General features: G+C 40.7%; 3 protein-coding genes across 3 annotated transcripts in view; 2 read left to right on the top strand and 1 right to left on the bottom strand.

Annotated features, from left to right (window-relative positions):
- Positions 1-2,361, top strand: LOC133529646 (heat shock protein 68-like). Its single transcript, XM_061867410.1, has one exon. The coding sequence runs from the start codon at positions 249-251 to the stop codon at positions 2,187-2,189; it is 1,941 nt and encodes a 646-aa protein (XP_061723394.1). The 5' UTR covers positions 1-248; the 3' UTR covers positions 2,190-2,361.
- Positions 2,362-6,076: 3,715 nt separating this feature from the next.
- LOC133529658 (probable small nuclear ribonucleoprotein Sm D2) lies at positions 6,077-7,526 on the top strand. The gene is made up of 3 exons (XM_061867427.1): positions 6,077-6,201; positions 6,286-6,538; positions 7,203-7,526. Coding segments are annotated over exons 1-3 (360 nt in total). The 5' UTR covers positions 6,077-6,199; the 3' UTR covers positions 7,308-7,526.
- A 744-nt stretch (positions 7,527-8,270) lies between these two features.
- LOC133529639 (disintegrin and metalloproteinase domain-containing protein 33-like) overlaps positions 8,271-25,699 on the bottom strand; it is a 49,626-nt gene continuing 32,197 nt past the window's right edge. The window contains exons 2-17 of the mRNA XM_061867398.1: positions 25,477-25,568; positions 25,111-25,266; positions 24,695-24,827; positions 20,372-20,529; positions 19,289-19,462; positions 18,831-19,000; positions 18,314-18,485; positions 17,555-17,691; positions 16,798-16,999; positions 16,178-16,318; positions 14,898-15,016; positions 13,451-13,617; positions 11,877-11,974; positions 11,445-11,559; positions 10,734-10,829; positions 8,271-10,241 (exon numbers count right to left, since the gene is read on the bottom strand). Coding sequence (XP_061723382.1) covers positions 9,397-10,241; positions 10,734-10,829; positions 11,445-11,559; positions 11,877-11,974; positions 13,451-13,617; positions 14,898-15,016; positions 16,178-16,318; positions 16,798-16,999; positions 17,555-17,691; positions 18,314-18,485; positions 18,831-19,000; positions 19,289-19,462; positions 20,372-20,529; positions 24,695-24,827; positions 25,111-25,266; positions 25,477-25,568 — 2,975 coding nt within the window. The 3' untranslated portion in view covers positions 8,271-9,396. The remainder of the gene's footprint in view (positions 10,242-10,733; positions 10,830-11,444; positions 11,560-11,876; positions 11,975-13,450; positions 13,618-14,897; positions 15,017-16,177; positions 16,319-16,797; positions 17,000-17,554; positions 17,692-18,313; positions 18,486-18,830; positions 19,001-19,288; positions 19,463-20,371; positions 20,530-24,694; positions 24,828-25,110; positions 25,267-25,476; positions 25,569-25,699) is intronic.

Raw genomic sequence — 25,699 nt, 5'->3', positions numbered from 1 at the left:
GTCGAGAACCGGCATCGATCCCATTGGCCGCCGAACAGCTGCCGAGAAAAATCTAGAAAATCCTAGGCCGTGATTGGTCGTTAACCGAGGGGTATATAAACCGCGGCGTGTTGGCGGGAACTCAGTATAAAACAAAACACGAAAGCGAACGAACGAAGAAGTTGAACGGTGAAAACCTCTCGAGTTATTATTATTACGACATATTTCTTGTATCAAGAAGTTATTGTAGTTAAAATAATCTGATAAAAATGCCAGCTGTAGGAATCGATCTTGGAACAACTTATTCCTGTGTGGGAGTTTATCAGCACGGAAATGTGGAGATCATCGCGAACGACCAGGGCAACCGGACCACACCATCCTACGTCGCGTTCACGGACACCGAGCGACTCATCGGCGATGCTGCGAAGAACCAAGTTGCACTAAACCCTAATAACACGGTGTTCGATGCAAAACGACTTATTGGCCGCAAATTTGATGATCCGAAGATTCAACAGGACATGAAACACTGGCCGTTTAAAGTCGTCAGCGATTGTGGGAAGCCTAAGATTCAGGTTGAATTCAAAGGGGAGACGAAGAGGTTCGCGCCTGAGGAAATCAGCAGCATGGTTTTGACGAAGATGAAGGAGACTGCAGAAGCTTATTTAGGCTCAACGGTGCGGGACGCCGTCATCACAGTCCCGGCTTATTTCAACGATTCACAGAGGCAAGCTACTAAAGATGCGGGTGCGATTGCAGGTTTGAATGTTTTGAGAATTATTAATGAACCTACCGCCGCTGCGCTCGCGTACGGGTTGGACAAAAACTTGAAAGGAGAGCGCAATGTGCTTATTTTCGATCTTGGCGGTGGAACTTTCGACGTATCGATCCTTACCATTGACGAGGGCTCGCTGTTTGAGGTAAAAGCGACCGCTGGCGACACCCATCTTGGAGGCGAGGACTTTGACAACAGACTCGTTAATCACCTCGCTGATGAATTCAAGAGGAAATACAAGAAGGATTTGCGAGGTAACACTAGAGCATTGCGTCGCTTGAGGACGGCCGCCGAGCGAGCGAAGCGCACTCTCTCATCCAGCACCGAAGCGACGATAGAGATAGATGCGTTGTACGAAGGCATCGACTATTACACTCGCATTTCTAGAGCGCGTTTCGAAGAGCTCAACTCTGACTTGTTCAGAGGAACTCTAGAGCCGGTCGAGAAAGCTCTACGCGATGCGAAATTGGATAAGAGCCAAATCCACGACGTAGTTCTCGTCGGCGGCTCGACTCGCATACCGAAGATCCAGAACCTTCTACAGAACTTCTTTGGCGGCAAGCAGTTGAATCTGTCAATCAATCCTGATGAAGCTGTAGCGTACGGAGCCGCAGTTCAAGCAGCCATTCTCAGTGGATCCAACGATTCAAGAATCCAAGATGTTCTGTTAGTCGACGTATCACCATTGTCTCTTGGCATCGAAACTGCAGGCGGGGTCATGACTAAAATCATCGAACGCAACTCTAAAATCCCAACCAAGCAATCTCAGACCTTCACAACTTATTCTGACAACCAGCCAGCTGTCACTATTCAAGTTTACGAAGGCGAGCGTGCTATGACAAAAGACAACAACCTATTAGGCACGTTTGACTTAACTGGGATACCACCTGCACCTAGAGGAGTCCCTAAAATCGACGTTACCTTTGACATCGATGCTAATGGCATCTTAAATGTTTCTGCGAAAGAGAACAGCACGGGACGAAGCAAGAACATCGTCATCAAGAACGACAGAGGACGTCTGTCTCAAGCGGACATCGACAGAATGCTAGCAGAGGCGGAACGATACAAAGACGAAGACGAGAAGCAAAGGAAGCGAGTAGCAGCCAGGAACCAACTGGAAGCTTACGTTTTCAGTGTGAAACAAGCTTTAGATGACGCGGGTGACAAATTGAGCGATCAGGACAAGAATACGGCTCGCAGCGAGTGCGAGGAGGCGCTACGATGGCTGGATAATAACTCGCTAGCCGAAGTCGATGAGTATGAGCATAAGTTGAAGGAGGTGCAGAGGGTATGCTCGCCAGTTATGACTAAGATGCATGGTGGTAACCAAGGCGGTATGCCTGGAGGTATGCCCGGCGGTATGCCAGGAGGCATGGGAGGTATGCCAGGAGGTATGGGAGGCAAGAATGACGGTCCCACCATTGAAGAAGTCGACTAAACATCTAAATAAATATCTATCAGGATTTTCAGCCATGGATTGTAAGTAGGAGAAGAATCGAAAAAGTCAACTAAACATCTATTTGAGTTTCCAAATTCATTTAATTCAAAATCTGGTGATATTATGACAGTTATATTTATTTGAATAAATGGGTTTGAGTTCCAATCGTAAATATTTTGTTTTATTTTACTCCAGCAATCTGTAGGAGCAAGTGTTTCCATGAGAGTGCGCCTACCAGCTAATATTTACATATGGCGTTGGGGTTTTAGTTACGCCATACTTACGTTTTACGAATACATGATAGACAGTTTTCCTATGAAGACACTTGCTCCAACGGACTGCTTACATCATGTGTAGATTCTAAATTTGAATATACCTAGGCATAGATAATTGAGTATACAAGTGCCATTACATTCACACTTTATCAGGTCTGAAATCAGACCCGATTTCAAGCCCGAGAAAGTATATTTTTCTGTTTCACCAAATATCAGCACATCATGAGCACATCGTTTAGGTCAAAGAGTAGGTTTATGTACAACATTTGAAATGTGAGAAACTGTTCATAAGCAAAAATATCAAACATTGAACATTTTTAGCAATTAGAGACAATAGTTATTTGTGTCCCAAGGGAGGAAAAGTAGGATATTGCGTGCCGCGTGTAAAATTGTTCTTACATTTCAAATATTGTTAACTGCTGTTGCTGATATTCCATTTAACGGAAAACGATTATCAGGCCCGAAATCGGGACTGATTTCGGGCCCGTTATCGGGACGTGTGAAAGTAATTGGCGCTACTTAAATAAACCACTGTAAACACCACGTGTGGCAGTCGGAGTCAAATAATTCAAACATATATATATTTACACTTTTGTGCCAATCCTTTTTGGTTGGGGAGCCCAAGAGGGGATTTATGTAGTTACTTGAGCGCGTCAGATTAAGATATGAGTGATATCTTGCTACTTCGTGGAGTCTACCTTTACCACTTTTAGCCGTCTGTGTTGTTCCGTTGGTTGGTGGTGGGGGGGCGGGGGGGGACTCAACAAAAAGTTAAGCAGAATGTGGATTAGGTAATTTTAGTCCAAAAAATTCTATAATTGTGCCATTACTAAATCTGACTATTTGTGCGCATTTTCTTAATCTGACGGTTACAATGTGAAAATCGAATTTTTGATCGTCAGGTGAAGGAAATGCGTACAAATAATTGTCAGATTAAGTTATAGAAAAATTACAGCATCAACTTGGACCAATATGACCAATTCACAATCTACTTAATGATTAAAAATCTGTAGACGCTTTTCTGTTCGCTGGAAAAAGAACTTTATATAACCTTTTTTTCTTCCTATTTAATCTTTCGATTCGAAGAGGTCTCTACGGTGCTCGAGTAACTACACATTTAGCATCGCCGGCTCCCTAGCTATTGTTAGGAAAATAATGTAAGTATATATTTGGTCAAGTCAAGACTTACCATTGATCATTATGCTGTAGGATGCATAAAAAGCTTTAAGTATCAAAATTAAGTATATTTTGCTCAGGGAAACCGAGAATATTGAAATTCCTTTTTCTGCCTATCGCACGAATAGGCAAGCAAGAGCAATTAATAGAAAGTCATATAACAACATTTCGTTTTTCGCAGTAGGCACTCTGTCTGTACATAATGATAGAAGATGATAATTTGTTAAATGAGTTTTAATCTGGACTATTTCTAGAGCGTGCAAGTTATAGCTCGCAGTAGTTACAGTTAGCAGTAGAATCCTGCATCTCTCTAGGAAGTACCTACAGTCGCCATCAAATATACGATAGTCAGAGTGGCCAAGGTGTTCACAAATATCTGTACACAGCCTTTATTAACAAGAAGTTAAAGTGCTGATTAAGATATTTTTGAGCACCTTGGTCGCTCCGATATATGTGATGGCGACTGTACGTATCGCATCAGATATGTCGGATCATCAGAGATATCATTACTAGTAACATTGTTGACACTGCAGCTCGCAGCGAAGTTGTGCCACATGCACCTAGTAGTGGCCTCCGTAGCGATGTTCATGATTCATATTATGAACATCACCTCCGGCATAATGTAGGCGTATGTAAGTATAATGTGGAAGTTTCTAGGCGGACGAGGTCGCGGGTGGAGGCTGTACAGTGTCCGCGGCGGGCGTTCAAGGCCGTTCATAGACTGGCTAGCGACTCATGGGTAAATTTCAATAGTATAATACATACAATACAATACTCTGAACACCTCACATGGTTTACAAATTAAAATAAATATTATGAAACATAAACAAAGACAATTGGATAGAGGTAACAACAGGCGGTATTTATCTTTTAAGAGCAAGCTCTTCCAGACAACCTTTGGGCACTAAAATAAAAAATAAGAAATGATCGCGTGAAATGTCACGCTTACGTCACGTCAACTCTAAGATACGGGGTAATTTTCTGGGGAAACTCAACTGACGGGGATTTAGTATTTAAAAGCCAAAAAAAATATTATACGATGCATATGTGGTGTAAACACATCTGAATCATGTAAAGCCTTATTTACTAAATTGAGGATATTAACTCTTCCGTGCCTTTATATATACAAAAGATCATTGTATGTGAAAAGTAATATAGGTCAATATCCAAAATTTAATAGTGCACGAAAAATGGACAATATAAAGAATAAACCATACAAAACAGCTCTACTTTCAAAAAGTATATTCGGAATGGAACCTCGAATTTATAATAATTTACCAGACAGTGTACGGAAACTACAGGACATACATATATTTAAAATAGTACATTACGATACAAGTGCGAAAAATAGGAAATTCGAAACGAGTGGCGATAAATTAAAACACGACCGAAGGGAGTGTTTTAAATCGACACGAGTTGCGAATTACCTATTCGCACATGTATCGTACAACGTTTTACAGTACATATGGCCCTTTAAATGTTCGACACAGTAACGTAATATGCTACTTCTCGCACTAGTGCTATAAAGTAGCCCCATATGTACTGTAAAATAACTTTTTGATTTTTTAGTAAATAAGGCATATTATTCCATAAAATTCTATCTTGATGACAATAACAAATAAAACAATAACTATAATCATTACTGATGACTAATGATATATTTCTATTTTAATTGTATTTTAATTTTAAATGTAATTTAATTTAAATTTATTTATTTTATAAGTTATAACATTTGCATTATTTAATTTTATTTTAGTTCCCTTTGACATTTGTATGCCAACCGGCAAAACATAGCGATTCAATGTATATACCCAAGACCTATGTGTACCTATGTTTAACAAATAAAGCATAATGATTATGATTATTATGATTATGTAGTGTAATTTACATAATATGTCGTGGTCGAGGTGTACATAGGTACTATTTTTCTGTTCGACGGAGTCGGGAAGCGGCAATTGCAATCATTAATAAATGTTTGAAATTAATAAATTTAAAGATTGAAAGAAATAAATATTTGTTGGGGTGGTGTAAAATGTGGGTTTCTCTTGGTAACAAAGTTTGTAAATCTCTTGTGCCTTGAAACCCTCGCGCGTCTCAAGATTCTAATTTTCGAACCACTTACTATGCCTGAGGTTCAATTTTAAAAACCGTTCGCTTACTCGGATATCAATAATCAGCCCGAGGTCGAGGTGTTAAACAACCACACTTTGCCTCCTTGTCGGGCGGGCGTACCGGTTCGCTATCTTAGTCCGGTTGTTCTATCGTGTGGACGGTGGTGTGGTGGTGGTGGTGGTGGAATACGTCTGTCAAGGATGGAGCTATAAGTGAGACTGAGAAAGAGATATGCTGAGTGTAACAAGGTTGCGGTCCGGAACGCTCGTCTGTTAACACTTTGACTTATGACTCAAGAGCCTTGGCAACACTGACACAAAATTAGTTATCTGTGGCACAACAAATCGCGCTATCGAGGATCGAGGCGAGGCTATTGTTGCTAATTTGTGCTTACATTCTCGCATTTATTCTTATATTTTTCAACAAATTTGGATCCACACTATCAAAATGTAAGTAATTAACTACTATACTTATGTAATAAATCATAAATTTTGTTTAATTGATCTGTTAACATGAGATTTTCTTACTTTTAGGGCAACCACGGCCAAGCCACGCTCGGAGATGACTTTGGAGGAGTTAGCTAAGATTGAGGAGGAAGAATTCAGCACAGGACCTCTGTCCGTGCTAACACAGTCCGTGAAGAACAATACTCAAGTTCTGATCAACTGCCGGAACAACAAAAAGTTACTGGGCCGTGTCAAGGCCTTCGACCGGCATTGTAACATGGTTCTTGAAAATGTAAAGGAAATGTGGACTGAAGTGCCGAGGACTGGTAAAGGAAAGAAGGTAAGCAGGTTCATATGATCAAAAAGTTAGGGTTAGGTCTTTGAACTATTGAAACAGTTTGTTTGAGGTTATGTAGGATGTTTGGTAAACTAAAGATCAGTGACGTGCATTAGATTGAATGTTGCTATGTTAATCATTTAGCAGCAATTTTACTTGTTGATACAATTACAATTAGAAACCAACCAGAGGGTCTAATGCAAACCACTGTTTGCTTGTTCATCTATTTACCTAGAGCATATAATATAATAAAATTTCGATTGTCGCGGTAAGCCCTCTGACTAAACACTGGCAAATAATGCATTCTATGCTTTTGGATTTCACATTTTTACTTACAATAAAACTTTAAATTATAAAGAACTACAATTAAGCCAAATAAAACTAAACCTATTTACACTAAGCCTAAAACAATGCACCATGTATTGTAGCTGGCTCAAAGGTCCCCATAATGCCTGCAGCATTTCCCTGCTGAACTGCTATGGCGACCTGTTGAACCAAGTACAACCCAGAGAAAGGATCACCACCTCTCTCACGCAACACTAGTCAATTCCCCCAAAAAGTTAAAATTATTTGTGCTCATGTTAATAGACTTTTCTGACAAAATTTTATTTGTACTGTGCAGTTCGAAACAACCTTAGATTTTAACATATTGTGACATATTTTTCAGGGTAAAGCTGTTAACAAGGACAAGTTCATTTCCAAGATGTTCCTTCGTGGAGACTCTGTCATTCTGGTTCTAAGGAATCCTCTCGCCACTGCAGCGGGGAAGTAAACTAAGTTTAAGGTACCAAAGTCATCTATTGTCAAAAGTACAGCCACTTACCGAATATCAATATCTATCTAAATGTAATTAAAATATTTGGGAGAAATTGAAAAAATTTACACTCCAATATAATTCTGATCAATATTTCTTACCAATTTTCATGTGGTTGGCTTGCACTGGATGCATTAGATGTAATTTTATAAGTCTCAATATAAGGTTTAAAATGAATGATTTTTTGTTTTATTGAAATCATAATATTTAAATAAAAAGAATGGTGGACATGGCTGGGTGGGTTGAACAGTTAGTAGATTTTTGCTTTCAATTGGAATATGGTTATGTGCAAATATTACAAAATCACTAGTTATAACCCTTCAAAATGAAAATAAAGAAAAAGGCTTCAAAAGGCATATAATTTTTAAATTTGATGTTGGTGTAATAACTTTTTGTCAATAGATTAAATTTCAAATTTGCCAGTTTGAGGGGTATATAATTTGTAGTAATTTTTCAAAATGATTCAGTTTATAATTGTGAGCCATAATTAACTCAATAATAATTTAACAGTTTTATGCACATATTTTTAGTGACTGTGTGACTTCAGAGAGCAAATTTTGTTTTCATAAAGTAGTATAAAGTACCTTTCAAAAATAATGAAAACAAATTCACATAGTGGATACTAAATTTTATTTTAAATACTGAAATGACAAATGAACAGTTTAAATTAACAAACAGAATGCTTAGAGGAGTAAAACTACAATTCAGGCAACCATATGCTAACGCTAACACCTGCCAATATGCAGACAAACCATTAGCCGGGTCCACACAGAGCAAGCATACGGGCGAGGCAATTTCCTCATGCACAAACCGGCCATTGTAGACGTGCCTCGCCCGAGCGCGGACATTGTGAAACGGGCCCTAAGTATGTAATTTATTATGACTTCCATCATGGAAATAAACATATGAAGAAAAGAATAGTTATGTGAGAAATATTTTAATTTATATACAAGACAATATTAACAGTGGGTTAGGTATATGTATACCTAGTTTCTTTGGCATGCTTGAACACATCAATTTACAATAACAAATTTATATTCCATTACTTCAAAGTAAACAACCAATTCTTAACTATTATGCATAGTACCTACATATAACCAAGTTCTGCTTTTATTATAATTATTATTTATTAATCAGGCAGGCAGTTGAAACAACTGATAGTTGCCTGTATCTGAGTGATCTTCACTTAATATGTATTCTTTGCGTTGGTTAAGTATTTGTATCTTAAATTACCTATTAAAAACATAGTTCACTTGTCTACTCGTGAGATTGGGCCCAATCTCATAACAAAGTAAAAATGGGGCAACAAACAGACATTCATAGTATCTGGTATATAAAAATAGATCTTATGTAAGTAAAGCTTGTTTCAAAGAGTCAACAGCAGAAGTTACCTATGTGTAGCTAGAAGAGAATAATAATGTGTATAGATCATTTTGAAAACCTTGCATGCTCAGACAGATTTGTTGCTGACTGCATCTACTTGCAAACAAAAAAGTTTTACACAAAGATTGTTTTTTTTAACTTACATTATAAATTAGCTATTTTTAGAGATAACCAAGTTTGTTCCATATTCTTATTACATTTTTACAAAAAAAATACTGTAAGTTATATCTAAATACATAAAACAGTTCTGTTATACAGATACTGACAGACTATGCAATGTCTAAAGGTAAGGTAATGTTTAATTTTTATATAAATTTGATAAGCTGTAAACATTTTTTTAGATACCTAAAGTATATTGCCTAAATAGGCAAAAAAAACTGCGTAGAGGGCGCTACTTGCACAAACACAGGTCCTACCGCGAAACACGATTTACTTACCTCTCTTCTTCTCCTTCTTGCATATTCGAGCGATAGAGAGGCAGATAACGAACTTTCGCTGTAGACTCTGTATACAAACCTTGATGCATCAAAGTCATAGTAAAAACTTGCCAAAAAACTGTTTAAGGCATAGTAACTTTGTATAGGTTAATCTATATGGTTTACGATATGAGCTAGTGCTGCACCCTGGCGATGGCGACAGAACATTGTTGCAGGAATACTCCCCATTATTTATTAACATTTACATTACCAACTTTTCGCAACTTCGACCTTTGATTGAGGAACTCATTAGTTGTAGAAGCGAGACCAGCATTTATTATTCCTGGCTTAGGTCTATTTTTTGGCAGCCTGTTAGGTTTGGGGTTGACACCTGGTTTAGGACTTACACTAGGTTTCTGATTAGCAGGTTTGGGATTTAGATTAGGTTTAGGTCTATTTATGGGTGACATTTTACTGTTCTTATGCATTGTAAGTTCTTTATTTAAGTCTTTAATATTAGGAATATTGGAGTTAGAATTCTGTGTGAGTGACTCATATTTATTTTTCATATCGTCAACTTTGGGTTTGATCACATCCAAATTATTTGCCACAGTTGAAGTCTTATTATGAACAGGAGCATGATTATACTTTTCAACAATAACTATATCTTCTTTATTTATTGTATATTTTAATTTGACCGGTACTGTAACATTTTTTTTATTTGATTGAGCATGTACCACACTCTTAGCTACATTTGTACTAGGTATATCAACATAACATATTTCCTTATACTTGTGACCATCGAATTTATTCTTAACAGTAACAATTTTATTCTCTTTATCATCATTTACATTAAATTTACAGTTACCACGATTAACTTCATCGCTATCATAAAACCACTTTTTAAATGAGTTAATATTAGGAAGTGCAAACTTAGAACCAATGTTGGTAGGTTTGGAGTAGTGTGATTTGAAAATTTTGAAGCGGAGAGGAGAGCAACAGGCACAGAAGTAGATGAGGACTAGTACCAGTATAATTGCAGGGACGATGCCGAGGAAGATTATGTACATTGCAACCATGAATCTCGATAGATCTGTAAAAGATAAAGTTGGTTATCCATTTTTCAATATCTATTTGTAGGTGTAGTGGTTCTTGCACATGGCGCATGTTACATGCGGGAACAACATGCTCAAGCTCCATGCACCAGTTACCAGCGTGTGCTAGTACGAGTACAGCAAGCTGCAAAATTGCCTGGACACATTATGAATGGAATTAATTCACACATTTTGCGACTCTGCATCGTGCATGTAACTTGCGCGGGTAACTTGTGCAAGCACCAGCGCATTACGCAAGCAACACTCGTATATTATTTGTATTAACACGCGCCTTTACTTGCGCGGATGGCTCGCGCTGACAAATACTCATGCCGCTGGACCCGCATGCCTGTTGCTCACACGTGCTTAGTGTCTTAAAATGCACGGGTTGACCATCAATCAAAAGTGCCCCCAGAGAGCGGAACCAGGGAACTCTTTAAAGAACTTAGGTAGGAATAGGAAATAGAGACTTGGGTAGAGTAGGTACTGACCGTGAGTGTCGGCCGCGGGCCCGGAGTCCTGCGAGCCGCCCGCGCCGGGCCGCGCGCACTGCGGCGGCGCGTAGCCCGCCGAGCAGTGGCAGTTACCTGAAAATGCGCCAGATCCCTTATATGGAAAGAAAACTATTATAAAAATTGTCGCTAGAAAGAAAAGGACGACTCCTCGTAGAAAACCAAGTATTTGGCACACCTCTCATAATACCTAAGTTGAAATTATCAGAAATTTAGCAGCGAAATCTCTATGGTCGCGGAATAAATTCGCCATTCAGATACTGTCTGTATAACATCTGTTATATTGTCAGAATAAAACCAGGAATTCAGCTCATGTCTGATGCGTCTTTACCCAGTTTTCTATGAGGTATAAACTCCTGTTCGAACTTGAATGCAACAAATCATACAAAGTGGTCCTTCGGCCCGGATTCTTCTTTTTCCTCCTCGCGTTGTCCCGGCATTTGCCACGGCTGATGACCGACAACTAATCCCGAGATTTCCTTCGACCCGGATTCAAAATTGCTAACCTAATATCAATATTAAGTTTGAACTTAAACAATTAAGTCTACTAAATGGCCTTACGAACCGGATTCCGTCAGTTATTTGCTATTATCAATATTAAAGTAAATTGGAGATATTGGTATGGAATATCATTCAATAAATAATAAACTTGTGTTTTCTAGCTACTTGTACATTGCCACAATGTCTTACCATTGGAGTTGCACACGCCGTGCTCGGAGCAGTTAGACGGACAGATAGAGCCCGCTGCTCGCTGCGCTTTCTCTCTCACTCGCTCAACCGACACACATCTCTGCTGCATGCACATCTGTCAAAATTGTATTGCAATTGAACTTGGAGATAACGAGGCAATGTGAAACGACTCCTACAATTTACAAAGCTACATGTTTACTCATTCAAAGGTCACATCGACGCTTGACCGTTTGACCAATGACGGTATACGCCTTTTGACACGGATTCATCCATCGTGTCATCAAATTTTTCGTTTATTTTGACGTTTTGAAAGTAGGTATCTAAATATTATTTTATTATATTGTATGAATTTATCTATTTATAAGGTGCCGTCGCCTAGTACAAAGGTCTGTGTAAGAATGTTATCAATTATCTAAAAAAATCTATAGATACCTTATCGGGTCCGCACTTAGCGCCGTCAGGCACCAGGCCAGGGTCCACGTCCCTCAGGCCAAAGTCGATAATCGCCGTGTGACACGGGACCACCATACCTTAAAATAAATGTAGTTTGAACTACGCATTAAATACTCACGTAGCCGTAAACATATAAAAAACTTAAGACTAAAGGGCAAATTGCAGTAACCAAAAATTTCAAGCCTCATCAACGCAACTCGAATCAGCAATGAACTATGAAAATATACATTTAAAAAAATGTGAAGTATTAAACGGTTTGTGGCATCGCTTATGATTATGACGCCTTAGACTCTTTGAACACAAGAACATTATTCAGAATTTAGATGCACTCCAGCATTGGTTTACTTTAGCGCGTCACATCACTGTTTACTTAAATAAAACTATTGATTCGGCCTAAGTCTAAAGGCCAATTGTTGCTAAGCACTGTAGGTAGATGGGCTGCGGCAGGGAACTAGGTTAGAGGTCGGCAAACTTTTAAGAAGAGCCAACCCCAGTAAAAAGCAGCAATTTATGAAATCTCAAACAGTCGCAAATGTGGTTTTCCATTACCTGAGAACGATAAATGTTTATTTTTGAGTCAATAACAATTAAGGGTCGCGGGTATTTACCTAATTTACCCACCCAGGTAAATACCTTGGTATTTACCCGTACCTACCCAAATGGACGGGTAGATTTATGTTGTAGTGGAGATATATAAAAAAAATATTGGTAGTATTCATTATGAGTTAAGGAATAGAATCTCCATTTACCAAAAAGTGTCCGACAAAAAACCATAAATAGGTGGCACTACAATACCTAGAATACTTGAGAAAAAAATCTAATCATAGACAGCGCACTTCACTCCATCAATAACGCCTAGGTTCTTAGCTACTCTAGCGCTACTCTGGAGAGATTTGGAACTATTATTTATAGTTGACAGCTGAACAGTTTTGCCTATGGAGATTCTATTCCTTGCCTCTGCCTTCCATAGGTTTAATGAAACTTTGTAATTGGGGATTTTTTATATGTAATGTAACGTATGTATTATTACAAAAATCAACTTAAATTAATCTTATTTAAACTCACACACCACTTAACACATCACATTTAGAAGAAAAAAAACCGGCCAAGTGCGAGTCGGACTCCCGGACGAAGGGTTCCCTACCATTATTTATAAAAACAGCAAAAAATTATGTTTGTTGTATGGGAGCCCCCCTTAAATATTTATTTTATTCTGTTTTTAGTATTTGTTGTTATAGCGGCAACAGAAATACATAATCTGTAGATATTTCAACTGGCTAACTATCACGGTTCATGAGATACAGCCTGGTGACAGACAGACGGACGGACGGACAGCGATAGGGTCTCAGTAATAGGGTCCCGTTTGATCCTTTGGGAAGGGAACCCTAAAAACGAAAATACCCGAATATTTACCCGCGGGTAGGTAAATATCGGGTATTTACCAGGTAAATACCCGCTCTCGGGTACTTATCCATCTCCAGCCGCAATTGTACCACCTTAGAATCGCGGTTTAAGGAGCCTCCTGAACTGGCAGACATACGGTATTAACTCACCTCTGCCCTTCTGCGCGGGATAAGACATCATCCTTGCAGTATAAATGTCGCCGAGGTGGATTTTATTTTCTCCGAGATGGGTACACTGCAGCATGCCGCACAAGGCGTCCTGCGGCGAGCAGCTGCGGAATCTCTGCGACACGCGATCGTAACCGCAGTTACCGTATCTGTTACAATATAAAAGCAACTTCTAGTAGGTGTCGTTAAAAAGCGGTGGGTTCAGTCTGCAGTTTTTTTTTGTGAAATTGTAACGCTTTTTAGATCATAATGCGGTTGCCAAAATTAGTTTGCCATGTCTTATAACAGATTTCCCATGGCCACCTCCTTTCTTCATGTCATCAAAATATTGCATTGCCATTTGATTTAATCCAATCGGAAATCGGGAAGTGAGTCAAATTGTGCTTCCAAGATTTGACCCACACTAACAAATAAACTAACAGGGCAAATTAAATAAATGCTTGTAGAAACAATCTTAATGCCTTTCTCTAGTCTAGTTTATACTTCATCAAATCAGAAAATACAAGATTTTATATACATACATATGTATCGGTTCAGCGTGAAGAGGCAACAGGCAGACAGAGCAACTTACGCAATTATAATAATATTATAGGTCTCTATTCTCTCATGTTTAAGTTTAAACTTGTGGTTTTTAATTTTGGGTGCCCAGGGCATATAGTTGTTTGGGTGCCGCGTCTAACAAACACGTCTTATGGTGAAGGCATCGTATTTGGTGTACTTGTCATTATTTACTTTGTTGTTATTATATGTTTTTACATGTTTTGAATTATTTTTATATGTCTATGATGTCAGAGTGTCGAGCTCTCCATCGCCACCATAACGTCCATAAGATGTCTAGGAAATAACAAAGAATTGCGGTCGAAGAACGTACTTACCGCGTAAATCGAAAATGGAAATTTTGTAATCAGCCTGTCTATCGCTCTTGCATATTTTAACGATAGAGGCAATCTGTGGTCAACCCTTGGGTACTTACTCGTCGGCGTGAACGTTGTGCTCGTTATAGCTCGCGTCATCGGATCGTTCGCCCGTAATAAACCTTGGGTACTTACTCGTCGGCGTGAACGTTGTGCTCGTTATAGCTCGCGTCATCGGATCGTTCGCCCGTAATAAACCTTGGGTACTTACTCGTCGGCGTGAACGTTGTGCTCGTTATAGCACGCGTCATCGGATCGTTCGCCCGTAATAAACCTTGGGTACTTACTCGCCGGCGTGAACGTTGTGCTCGTTGTAGCACGCGTCATCGGATCGTTCGCCCGTAATAAACCTTGGGTACTTACTCGTCGGCGTGAACGTTGTGCTCGTTGTAGCACGCGTCATCGGATCGTTCGCCCGTAATAAACCTTGGGTACTTACTCGTCGGCGTGAACGTTGTGCTCGTTATAGCACGCGTCATCGGATCGTTCGCCCGTAATAAACCTTGGGTACTTACTCGTCGGCGTGAACGTTGTGCTCGTTATAGCACGCGTCATCGGATCGTTCGCCCGTAATCCCCCACAGCAGTCGGCACTGGTCCGTGTGGGTACGGCATGCACCTCGCACGCAGTACGCCTGAGAAATAAATGAGCTTCAGTTGGGACAAGTTTTGAAAAAACCGGTAAACTTAGTGAGAAAAATTGCCAATAGGGAGCATGCAATTGCAGGGGGCAGCACATGAGACGTCAGATTTTTGGCGCGAGGTGTAAATGTGAAGTTTATGCTTCCAATGTAGCCCACAAGATGGCAGAACGTACTATGTACAAGAAAACATACGAGAACGGTAGATGGCAGCACTTGCTTTGGCGTGAAGTGTCAATGTACATGTGTATGTTTCCGATTCAGGCCACAAGATGGCAGACCCTCCAACGCGCACTGTCCCTATCGCAACAGAAATCACCAGTTTATATATAGAAACTCAGAGAGACGTAAATACTTTTCCGTGGTCTGGGAACACTCATTAAGTGTATCTTCTGGGTAGCTTGAATAACCGAAATTAGGCCTGTAAAGACCTGCATGCGACCCGTGACGCGAGGTTTGCCAACCCCTGAGTTAGGCCTTGGTCTCTGGTTGACAACACCGGCGTTGATAACTTCACGTTCAATAGAAAAGTGAAATTTTGTCCAAGTGACGCTGTAGGTACGAAGCGTGCAGTGTGAGTGTCAACTAGAGAGGCCTTAACTCGATTACTCAGGTTAAACCATGCTGTGCCTGACTGACTACTTGAACTAAATGGATTGACTACTTCAACTTTAAATAAAACGGCTGGAGTTCGATCAAGTGCTGTGAAATCAGCGTAGACATTTTTATACAGATAGAATTTGGGTTAGGCAAAGGAAAAATGAGAGGAAACCTATGTCGCAGATGAAACAATGACATGGGTACGTACAAGACGGCAGGGATAGGAAACCGGTATTTTTTGTATGAGAACGAAAACGGTATTTTTTCGTTCTTTGTTAATTACTTCATTTCTAATTAGGCAATCTAATAATACGAAGTCGTTATCTGAAAACACAACTGAGTCCTACATTTAGAGTATAAAATAAACCGAAATATATGGTTATTTCGATGTTTTTGCAAAAAACCGGTTCCGATCCCTGCAAGACGGAATAACGAAGCAGTCAACAAATACGAAACCAACCGCCTTAACTAATTTAACTCTACTTCGGTCATCACGATAATATGATTATTGGATTGAAAGGTAGATAAATAAATAATAATATTTTATAAAATTACCTGTCCCGTCCGACAAGGTGTGGCGTCCATCTTGTGCACGTCTTGCGGACAAAATGGCGAGTTCCCGTTACAGAATTCCGGCAGGTCACACTCGCTGTTCGCGGTGCGACATTCCGTGCCAGGCGCCTTAGGACGACACGTCTGAAATGAATGCAACAGCAGAAGTCAGTAAAAACCGTAAATTAAGTACACGAAAGCCACGGTTGGACTTACACCGCGAAGGATTTCAGGAGTTGCTGCTCTCTTTATCGCTGCACAAATAATGACAATCAACACTAAGCATTTAGAGAGGCTTTAGGATTAAGGAAGGCAATCAACTCTCTACTGAATGAGTCGAGGACTCGGGTTATGAAATCACAGCGACCAACGTAATATGAACCACCGCGCGTACATTGTCCATTTTAAACCCGCTTTGGACTATACAATTACTTGGAGAGGGCGGCGCAAGAGTTAGAGAGTACCGGGAGCGTAGGGAGATGCAGGGTACCTACACGAGAAATAGCAGTCTAAAAGGGGCTGCATAATACTTCATATATAAGGCTGCATACTACTGGAGACACCTTCGAAACGCGACAAACAGGACACGGCATAAGGTATGCTTTTTGACAAGAGAAGTGTACCCTTATATCGCAGCACTGGCCGTGGCCACACGTGGCGTTGGCCCGCAGGGTGCAGTCGGGCTTGCAGCACGCCGTGCACGCGTTGCGATCACTGTCCTTAGGGGAGAACGCTCCGGGTGAGGTCCCGCAGTCACATTCCTCGCCCTCTTCTAGGAACCCGTTACCGCAGGTTGGTGACTCGAAAAGTCTCTTCGGTATGTTACTGTAGATAAAATAATTCGTAGTTATAATTTTATCAGTGCTATGGTGTTTTATTTTAGTAGATATTTAAATACTCAAAGTAGGACAGACGTCGGTGAAGCGCGGCTCACGAGGTGCATGCAGCAAAAATTTTAATTTTAATTTGCAAGACACTCAAAAAATAAACACTTACATTTCGAGAAGAAACGTTTGTATCTTTTTGAGATACCCAAAATTGGTGAAATTACGAGTAAGTCTGCGCTTTGCTCTTCTTCCAAAATGTTTGACATTCCCAGCTCTAGTAGGTATATAGGGCGCTCAATCGAGCATCTGAGTGGCTGGTAAAAGCAGAATAGATAGGGAAAAATACGTTAATTTTCTTACATAGTCTCATGAAACAGTCTTCGGAAAACAGTGGACTCGAGCAAGTTTAGTGTCCGCGCTTGCGCGATGTAGGTACCTTAACTTTAGAAAGATATAAGCGCGCATTGTTGATAGGTATTATCCGGTAAACCACGTGATGTGATAGTCTCAGGACTCCATAAAGCCATTTTTTTTCAGTCAGTAATAATCTCACCGTAGACAGTAATCCAAACCCTTTTCAAAAGAACGACTGAGATTTCTCAGGCTGCAGGAAGACCAGCGCACAGGAATAATTGAATCGCTTGTATACGAGCTCATGATGCACCTCTTGTCTGGGCACACGCATCCGTCCTGGAAATACGTAATTTATGAATAACCTCATGGAATCCAAAAAATTATCAATTGCGGTTGGTTCTATTGTGTATTTACCAGGTATTTACTGGTTTTGACAAAGAATAATAAGATTGTATTGTAACAGTACATGTTTACCTACTCGTATTTTTAACGTGTGTAGAACTGATGTAGAGTCACACCAACATAAGTTGGTAGCGATTTTGATAGCCCAGCCTGTGCACGTGTTAAGTAAACGTCATAATTTCATAGAAGTTTGACGTTTAAAATAACAGTTGCACTGTTTGGGATCCCAAAATCGCTGCCAACTTATCTTGGTCTGACTCTATCTAAAGGGATTATTATACTCTGGCAAGCCAACTTTGTCAGCAGAAAAGAAATCGAAATTAGTACGTACGTAGTAGTAGGAGATCGATCCTATGCGCTTACATTTAAAAAATGATAAAGTTGGCTTGCCAGAGTACCTATAACCACATCATCCATCCTTTTCCTGGAAACTTTCGACAGAGACCGACAAGAGAAAGATTAATTAACGGCAAGATAGCAGTAAGTGTCCGGCGAAAGGATTGATGTCCCTATTAAGGGTAATAAGGATAGACCATACGGTAGGTTTGTAAAATACCTGCTCATCGTCATGGCCCATGCCAAAGTTGTGCCCCATTTCATGCGCTATAGTCATGGCTACGATCCCAAACACTCCGGAGTGATTGGTCTCCACCCCTGCGGACTTCTCATTTGAACAGATCATGCCCAAGTGTGCCTTGCCAACGACGCCATCCTTGAATTTCTGCCGGCTTAATGAAACAAAAATATAATTCAAAGTGAGGTCCTATCCTTAAGTTGATTACGTTCAATTCGTGATTAACGCAAATTAAAAGTAAGTAGGTATATTATTCTCACATCAAACCTTCGTTTTGCAATTGTGTCTTTACTTGGTCTTTACATTCACCTACTAGACTAGCTAGCCCCGTAAAATGGTAAGGAATAAGATTAAATCCAATAAATCAGATTGATAACGACATTTCGAGTTTCGATGTTCGCGGTTGGTCCCCAGTTCCTACTCTATGAGTAATGCGACCGGTACCTAGGTATTTTCATGTAACATATTGTACTTGATTTTTTTTGGGTTTTTAACTCACGAGAGCAGATGAGCATTGTCATTGGGTATCCTGTGGACGAGATCCGTGCTCCGGTACTTATTAAAGTTATTGAGCGTGGCTTGACTGTCCATGTCCAGCGTGATCTTGTCTACCTCCGTCCACACCTCGACACCCACCAGGGATATGAAAATGTGCAGCGGAGCGTACACCTGGGACGAATAATGTTCAGATTGAGAAGGTTTAAGCGGAGTAGGTCACTTAATTCTTAGGTGGTCAGTGGTCACGTTCTGAGTTTGCTACTTTCTGAGTTCGACGGTTGCAATTCGCACGTCGCTTCGCATCGCTCAAACATCTAGACAATGCTATGCGCGTATTATAGCGACATTCCGTTTACACATCGGAGCACCGTGCGAATCGCATCCAGTCCAGTGTGATAACCTGCACGAACTTTACGTTGTGCGAGCGACGGTCCGCGTTGTATGTCTCTAGTGTCTCACCGAGTTGATGATGTTGGCTAGGTCCTTCATGTGCCGATGGACTAAGCGTATGTTTTGTCCGCTGGCGAGATACTCCCCGTGGTCCACAACCAGCACGAGCTCCACGTAGCGCGAACGCTTGTTTGCGTTGTAGGGCTCTTGGACTAAAGTGTTGTCGAATGCGTGGCGTTTGTCCTGGAATTGAACATTGAGCTTGATAAAGTCGACCGAACGAAGTGAGGCTGTCAACAGTGTCAACTAGAGGGAATATTTTCAGGATTGTAAGTTGTTAACGAGATCTGAGTGAGTATTTTAACTAATCATTTTTCATCAAATTTGGCAGGAACGTAAGCAGTGGCGTAGCGTGAACTAAACTAGCTGTCGGCTAGTCGCAAGGGTTGGCTTTGTCGGGCCTCCTTAAGGGCGAGTCTGTGGGCGAGGGCCCGCTTCGCCCACGCCACTGAACATAAGTCCATAACATAATGTATAAATACAATATTTAAGTTCGAATAATATATAGGAGGACCGGCCTGGAGGTTAAGGAGCTAAGATTCGCGGGACTTGCGAGGTCTCTCTTTGAACGAACTGTTAAGTTACTTTTCGATTCCAATGAGAATGACATAGTATACTCTTATCTTTCTTTTGTAATTAGCTTTTCTTTAGCTTTAACAATAATGTATTCTGTTAAAATGAGAACCGCACCATTTCGATACTTCTCTGAGATTCCCACGTGACAGGCTGAGCCTAGTGTGGGGATCAATGTACTGCTGGTCTTGTAATGCCAAATTCTTGAAATAAATATTATTCTTATTCTTATTCTTAATGTAATGTAACCTAGGAAAACTTCTTCAGCGTAGATCTGTAGGAACCAAAGCTCTTAGCCAAGTTTTAAGCTAATTTGAAATTTATAGGAGGGGGTATATATATATACGCCGTATGTGCCAGTAACAGTAACTGAGACACTTTTAAAAGCTGAATATATATATATATGGTCCGCTTTGCATGCATGTCTTTGCAAAAAGTTATATTATTTGTCAGTTAACTGTATGGGTGATGGAATGTGAACAGTCATCTCTACATCCTGCAAGAAGCAGATCTACCCACCCGATTAGACTTTCGTTCCAACTCATCGCCTTGCTGAAACAGCACAGAATTATGAGGATTGTGACTGAAGTTTTGCTTGGAGCCATTCTGGTAACCGCAGTGGTGTTTCCTCGTCAGATGCTCGTGTGAGTATAGGAAGTGTTCCCCATTAATGTCACCTGCAATATTAGCTTTATAGTTTAAATCAATAAATATGGCCTAAGTCCGGCAGTGGCACCAACTACAATCGCTTTCGGCAGAGAACTAGCACTTAAGAATGCATGCAACCATGCATAACAACGTAACGTTGATATTTTAGTTCAACTGTCCCTTTAAATTGATATGAAAAGATCAAGCTGTTAACTAAAACATACGAATAGGTGGGTCCACACAGAGGGAACATACGCGCGAGGCAATTTTCTCGCGCACAAAACGCTCGGGCGAGGAAAACGCGCGCGCCTCGTCGGCCGAGCGAGGCACGTTTACACTGGCCGTAGGTATTGTGGGTGAGGAAATTGCTTTATGGATATTGCGCGTATGTTCGCTCTGTGTGGACCCGCCTAGTTACGAATGAGTCAATGACAGTCCTTAGCTTGATGACTGATTGCTGTCATATCACTATCACTACACCTTATAAAACAAAGTCCCCCGCTGCGTCTGTCTGTTTGTATGTATGTTTGCGATACGAGGGTTGCTACTTTTATATCCGGAAACAAAAAAACCAACAAATGTACACGGCTGAAAATGGTTTTATTGTTTTTCAAAGTATTCCCCTTGATGATCTATGCACTTTTGCATTCGTGTGAACCAATTTTTGAAGCACTTCTGCCACTCCGCCTGAGGTACCTCCATAACGTGTTGTTTGAATCTTTGAATGCGTCGACAGCATCTTCAGCGGTCGAAAGTCGTTGACCGCGTAATTTATTTTTTATATTGGGAAATAAATAAAAATCATTGGGTGCCAAGTCAGGGCTGTAAGGCGGATGACCCGTTAAGGATGACTCACGCTACACAGTGCCAGGGCCGGGCCGGGGCGGACCGGAGCGAGCCGTCACACGGACTTTCAGGAGCGCCACCGTCGCCGGACCGTTCCGGGGCCGGGGCGACCGGGCCATCATCTCTATATTATAGTATCTCTATGCGTTGACACTATCGTTGAGTCTCCGAGCGCGAGACAGGCCGGGCCGGGCTGTCCGAGCTCACCGAGCCGTCCAAGCAACGGACTGTTCATGACAAATGTCACAAATGTCAATCATATTGAAAAAATTGGTTCGATGGGAAGCAAGTCGATATTGAAATAAATAATAAAATCAAAATATTGGCCCTGGCTGCCATAATAGCTGATGAAGAGAATACTACTCTGGGCAATTGTGCATTTGGACATTTCGCGGACACTTTCGGAAAAAGGAGAATTACACAACATTATGTGAAGAGCTTTATTTCCACATGACCCGAGACTCTTTCGAAGCCACCGTGTTCTCTGCTTAAGGTAATGGAAATACAATGCGTGTATTATATTGTCTCAAATAATCATGTGCCGAAGCATATTAAACTATTAAAAGGAAAAGGGATGACCGGTTCTCCATACAAACATAGTCCCCATTTTCCTCTCTGGATATTGATATTCCCTTCGTTCTACATCCAATTTTGTAATAGTACATTACGATACAAGTGCGAAAAATAGGAAATTCGAAAGGGGGCGTCCATAAATTACGTGAGATGATTAAAGGGGGGAGGGGGTCGAGTCAAATCTCATCAAATCTCACGTTGGGGACAGGGGGGGTCTCGACAAATATCACGCAATTTATTCTCTGATTGAAACAAAAAAAAAATTATACTATTTTGGTCCATTTAATCCAAATTGTATGTACATGCTTAAACTAGTCGTAAATAAAAGCACGAACCAAATTGTTTTTTCTTTTTACAATAAACAATCCAACGCGTTTACGTAATAAACCCACATTCTGAAAAATCTCACGTGAGATTGGGGGTCGGGGGAGGGGCTTGAATAAAATCTCACGACATCTCACCAAGGGGGGAGGGAGGGTCAGAAAATTGAAAAAAAAACACCTCACGTAATTTATGGACGCCCCCAAACAAGTGGCGATAAATTAAAACACGACCGAAGGGAGTGTTTTAAATCGACACGAGTTGCGAATTACTTATTCGCACATGTATCGTACAACGTTTTACAGTACATGGCTCTTTAAATGTTCGACACAGTAACGTAATATGCTAATTTTCGCACTAGTGCGGTAAAGTAGCAACATATGTACTGTAAAAATATTATCCGTAATGGGGACTACGTTTGTATGGAAAAGCGGTCTCGTTTTGAGGTAGGTAACTAGGCAGATTACTTAGAGATTGACTCATCACAAGCTGCCCTAAGTGCTTCTTAGCGAGTAGACAGGCATATTGTTTTTCAGTATTATTTTCTTCTATTGAGGTGTGCATTTGTGTTGTATTGCAAAAATATATCCGTTGGGGTTCAGTGATACCCGATAGATATTAACCCTGAATCACAAATGATCATTTTGCTTAATGCCGCGTTTTTGCATTATTTTCTCCCATCAATCCTATCATAGACTTGTTCCGTTTCAGGAATGCATGAAAAACTTAAGTTTAAAAGATAAGATATTTAAAATGGCTGTAGGAATACCACAACATTTTAAAGTATCGATATAAGATAATCATCTACAAACATCCATATTTTGACCTTCCAAAAATAGAGTTGTTTTTTTGACGGGTTTTAAATGTCATCTCGCTGCAAGAATGGAACTCACTCGTGAAAATATTCGTGCTATGATTTATTATGATTTTCGGGGTGGTTTAACGCAACAACAGTGCATACATCAACTAACTTCAACTTTTGGTGATAAAGTTCCATCTAAAACTACTGTGTATCACTGGTTTAGAGAGTTCAATCGTGGACGTAGTATGCTTACGGACGAAGTTAAGGCAGGTCGCCCGAAATTGGTCGTTGTACCACAAAATATTGAGGCTGTGCGAAAACTTATAATGGACGACCGACATGTTACGTACCGCGAGATAGAGGCGGCTCTGGGTATTTCTATGACTAGCATGAATAGCATATTACATGATCATTGAGCTGTAAAAAAAATTTGTTCGCGTTGGATACCGCACAACTTAACTAAGGAGCAAAAAGATGCTCGCGTCGAATGGTGCAATAAAATGTTAAAAAAATATAACCGTGGTGACTCAAAGGCCGTTTATAACATCTATACAGGTGACGAATCCTGGATCTATGCATACGATCCCGAAACGAAGCAACAATCAACGGTATGGGTGTTTCAAAATGAGTCGAACCCTACGAAAGTTACTCGTGCAAAAAGTACATTGAAACAAATGGTGGCCTGCTTCTTCGCTATTAATGGCCATGTAGCTACAGTGCCACTAGAAAACCGTAAAACGGTTAATTCAGATTGGTACACGACCATTTGCTTACCGGAAGTATTTGAACAAATTCGTAAAACTAACCAGCGACGAAGAATCATTCTTCATCATGACAATGCCAGCTGTCATACGTCATGCGAAACAACTCTATTTTTGGAAGGTCAAAATGTGGAATTAACGGGTCATCCGCCGTACAGCCCTGACTTGGCACCCAATGATTTTTATTTATTTCCCAATATAAAAAATAAATTACGCGGTCAACGATTTTCGACCGCTGAAGATGCTGTCGACGCATTCAAACAACACGTTATGGAGGTACCTCAGGCGGAGTGGCAGAAGTGCTTCAAAAATTGGTTCACACGAATGCAAAAGTGCATAGATCATCAAGGGGAATACTTTGGAAAACAATAAAACCATTTTCAGCCGTGTACGTTTGTTTGTTTTTTTGTTTCCGGATATATAAGTAGCAACCCTCGTAAACTCAAAACTACTGAACGGATTTTCATGCGGTTTTCAGCTATCAATAGAGTGATTCTTGGGGAAGGTTTAGGAGTATAATTTATTAAGTTTTTGTGTAAGCCGTGCGATGCCGGGTGGGTCGCTAGTTTACGTATACATAAGTACAATACCGCGTCGGGGATAGTGCAATACCGCGTAACTAACAAACTTCCTTGAATTTCGAACTCTTTCGAATTTGTTAGTTACGCAGAATTGCACTATCCCCGACGCTATGACTCCTATGTTTGTAATAAGTAAAATGCATAAAAGATCATGTGCAGGCTCGATGTACCGCAGCTGTTGTCCTTTGCAGATGACGCCCCTCACTCTATCACTCGTTGACCCTGCGGCCCACGAGCCTGGCTTACCGCGCACGCGTCAAGTGCTGACATATATCTGGGTACTGGAATAATGTTTGTATCGAAGACTAACCGTGAGCAGGCTCGATGTACCGCAGCTGCTGTCCGTCGTAGATGACGCCCTGCACTCCGTCACACGTTGAGACCGCAGCCCACGAGCCCTGCTTACCGCGCACGCGTCCCATGTATTGGCATAAGTCCAACTCCTGCAATCATTTTATTATCTTAATGCATCAAATATGGCTACCAACAGTTCATTCGTGACTTTTAGGATGTCGGTAAGATACCCTATACATTTTATTGGTTGCGCTGCCGTGTTGTCCCGGTGGGATATGGCCCTTAGCGTCAAAGGCAATAACAACTCATGGATCCCCCCGGGATATCCCTCCGGGAAATTTCGGCGTCAAATAAAGTATATCATATAGGAAACCCTCTAAACTCCTTAAAAGTAACTCAAAAAAAATTTCGTCATCTGCCTCTCTATCGCACCTCTCTCTTTGGCACATGAACTATTGACCGGCCATCCTGCTGATAGATCAGAGAGTGTCCTCGCGGCACCAGCACCTCGTTAAGTTGCAGTTCGAGCACTTGTTCCTCGCCGTCGATGCTCACAGTTATGATCACATCGCGGTGGTGGGTTCCTGTCTGCAAAATGAACATAATAAATGACTGATTAGATTATACACATACGCAGTATCATATAGATAGTGTCAAGGGCGTCGCCAGCAGATGGGGGCGTATATATGTATACTTATAGTATAGTTAGAAATTATGCCCTGCCCCCGGCGACGCCCATGCGGCCTATAGTTAGCGTAGCGATAGCTACTTAGAAAATGTAGGTATAATGGTGCTGACCACATCTTTTGTAGATGTGATTTCTCTCTTCGTTCTGCCATGCTGCAATGTAGGCTTAACGATATTATGTTTGATGAAGTCTGTTGAGGGATCTGAAACAATACGAAATTGTTACAACCAGTTAAATAGCTACAAGCCTTTTTACTGGAATGAACATCAAGTGGTGAAATAAATACACCGTGATTTATGTTTAACGACGTGACGTCGTGTGTAGCGACGACGC

Source organism: Cydia pomonella, chromosome 21, assembly GCF_033807575.1.
Source record: "Cydia pomonella isolate Wapato2018A chromosome 21, ilCydPomo1, whole genome shotgun sequence".
In the NCBI taxonomy this organism is placed as follows: Eukaryota; Metazoa; Arthropoda; class Insecta; order Lepidoptera; family Tortricidae; genus Cydia; species Cydia pomonella.
The sequence above is the reverse complement of the archived record's forward strand: the minus strand, read 5'-3'. Positions and strand labels throughout refer to the sequence as shown.

What these genes read in the sequence shown, in the direction of transcription:
- LOC133529646 (XM_061867410.1), top strand. Translation starts at nt 249, where the DNA reads ATGCCAGCTGTAGGAATCGATCTTGGAACAACTTATTCCTGTGTGGGA.
- LOC133529658 (XM_061867427.1), top strand. An exon ending in GGACTGGTAAAGGAAAGAAG is followed by an intron (nt 6,539 to 7,202) that starts GTAAGCAGGTTC and finishes CATATTTTTCAG; the next exon opens with GGTAAAGCTGTTAACAAGGA.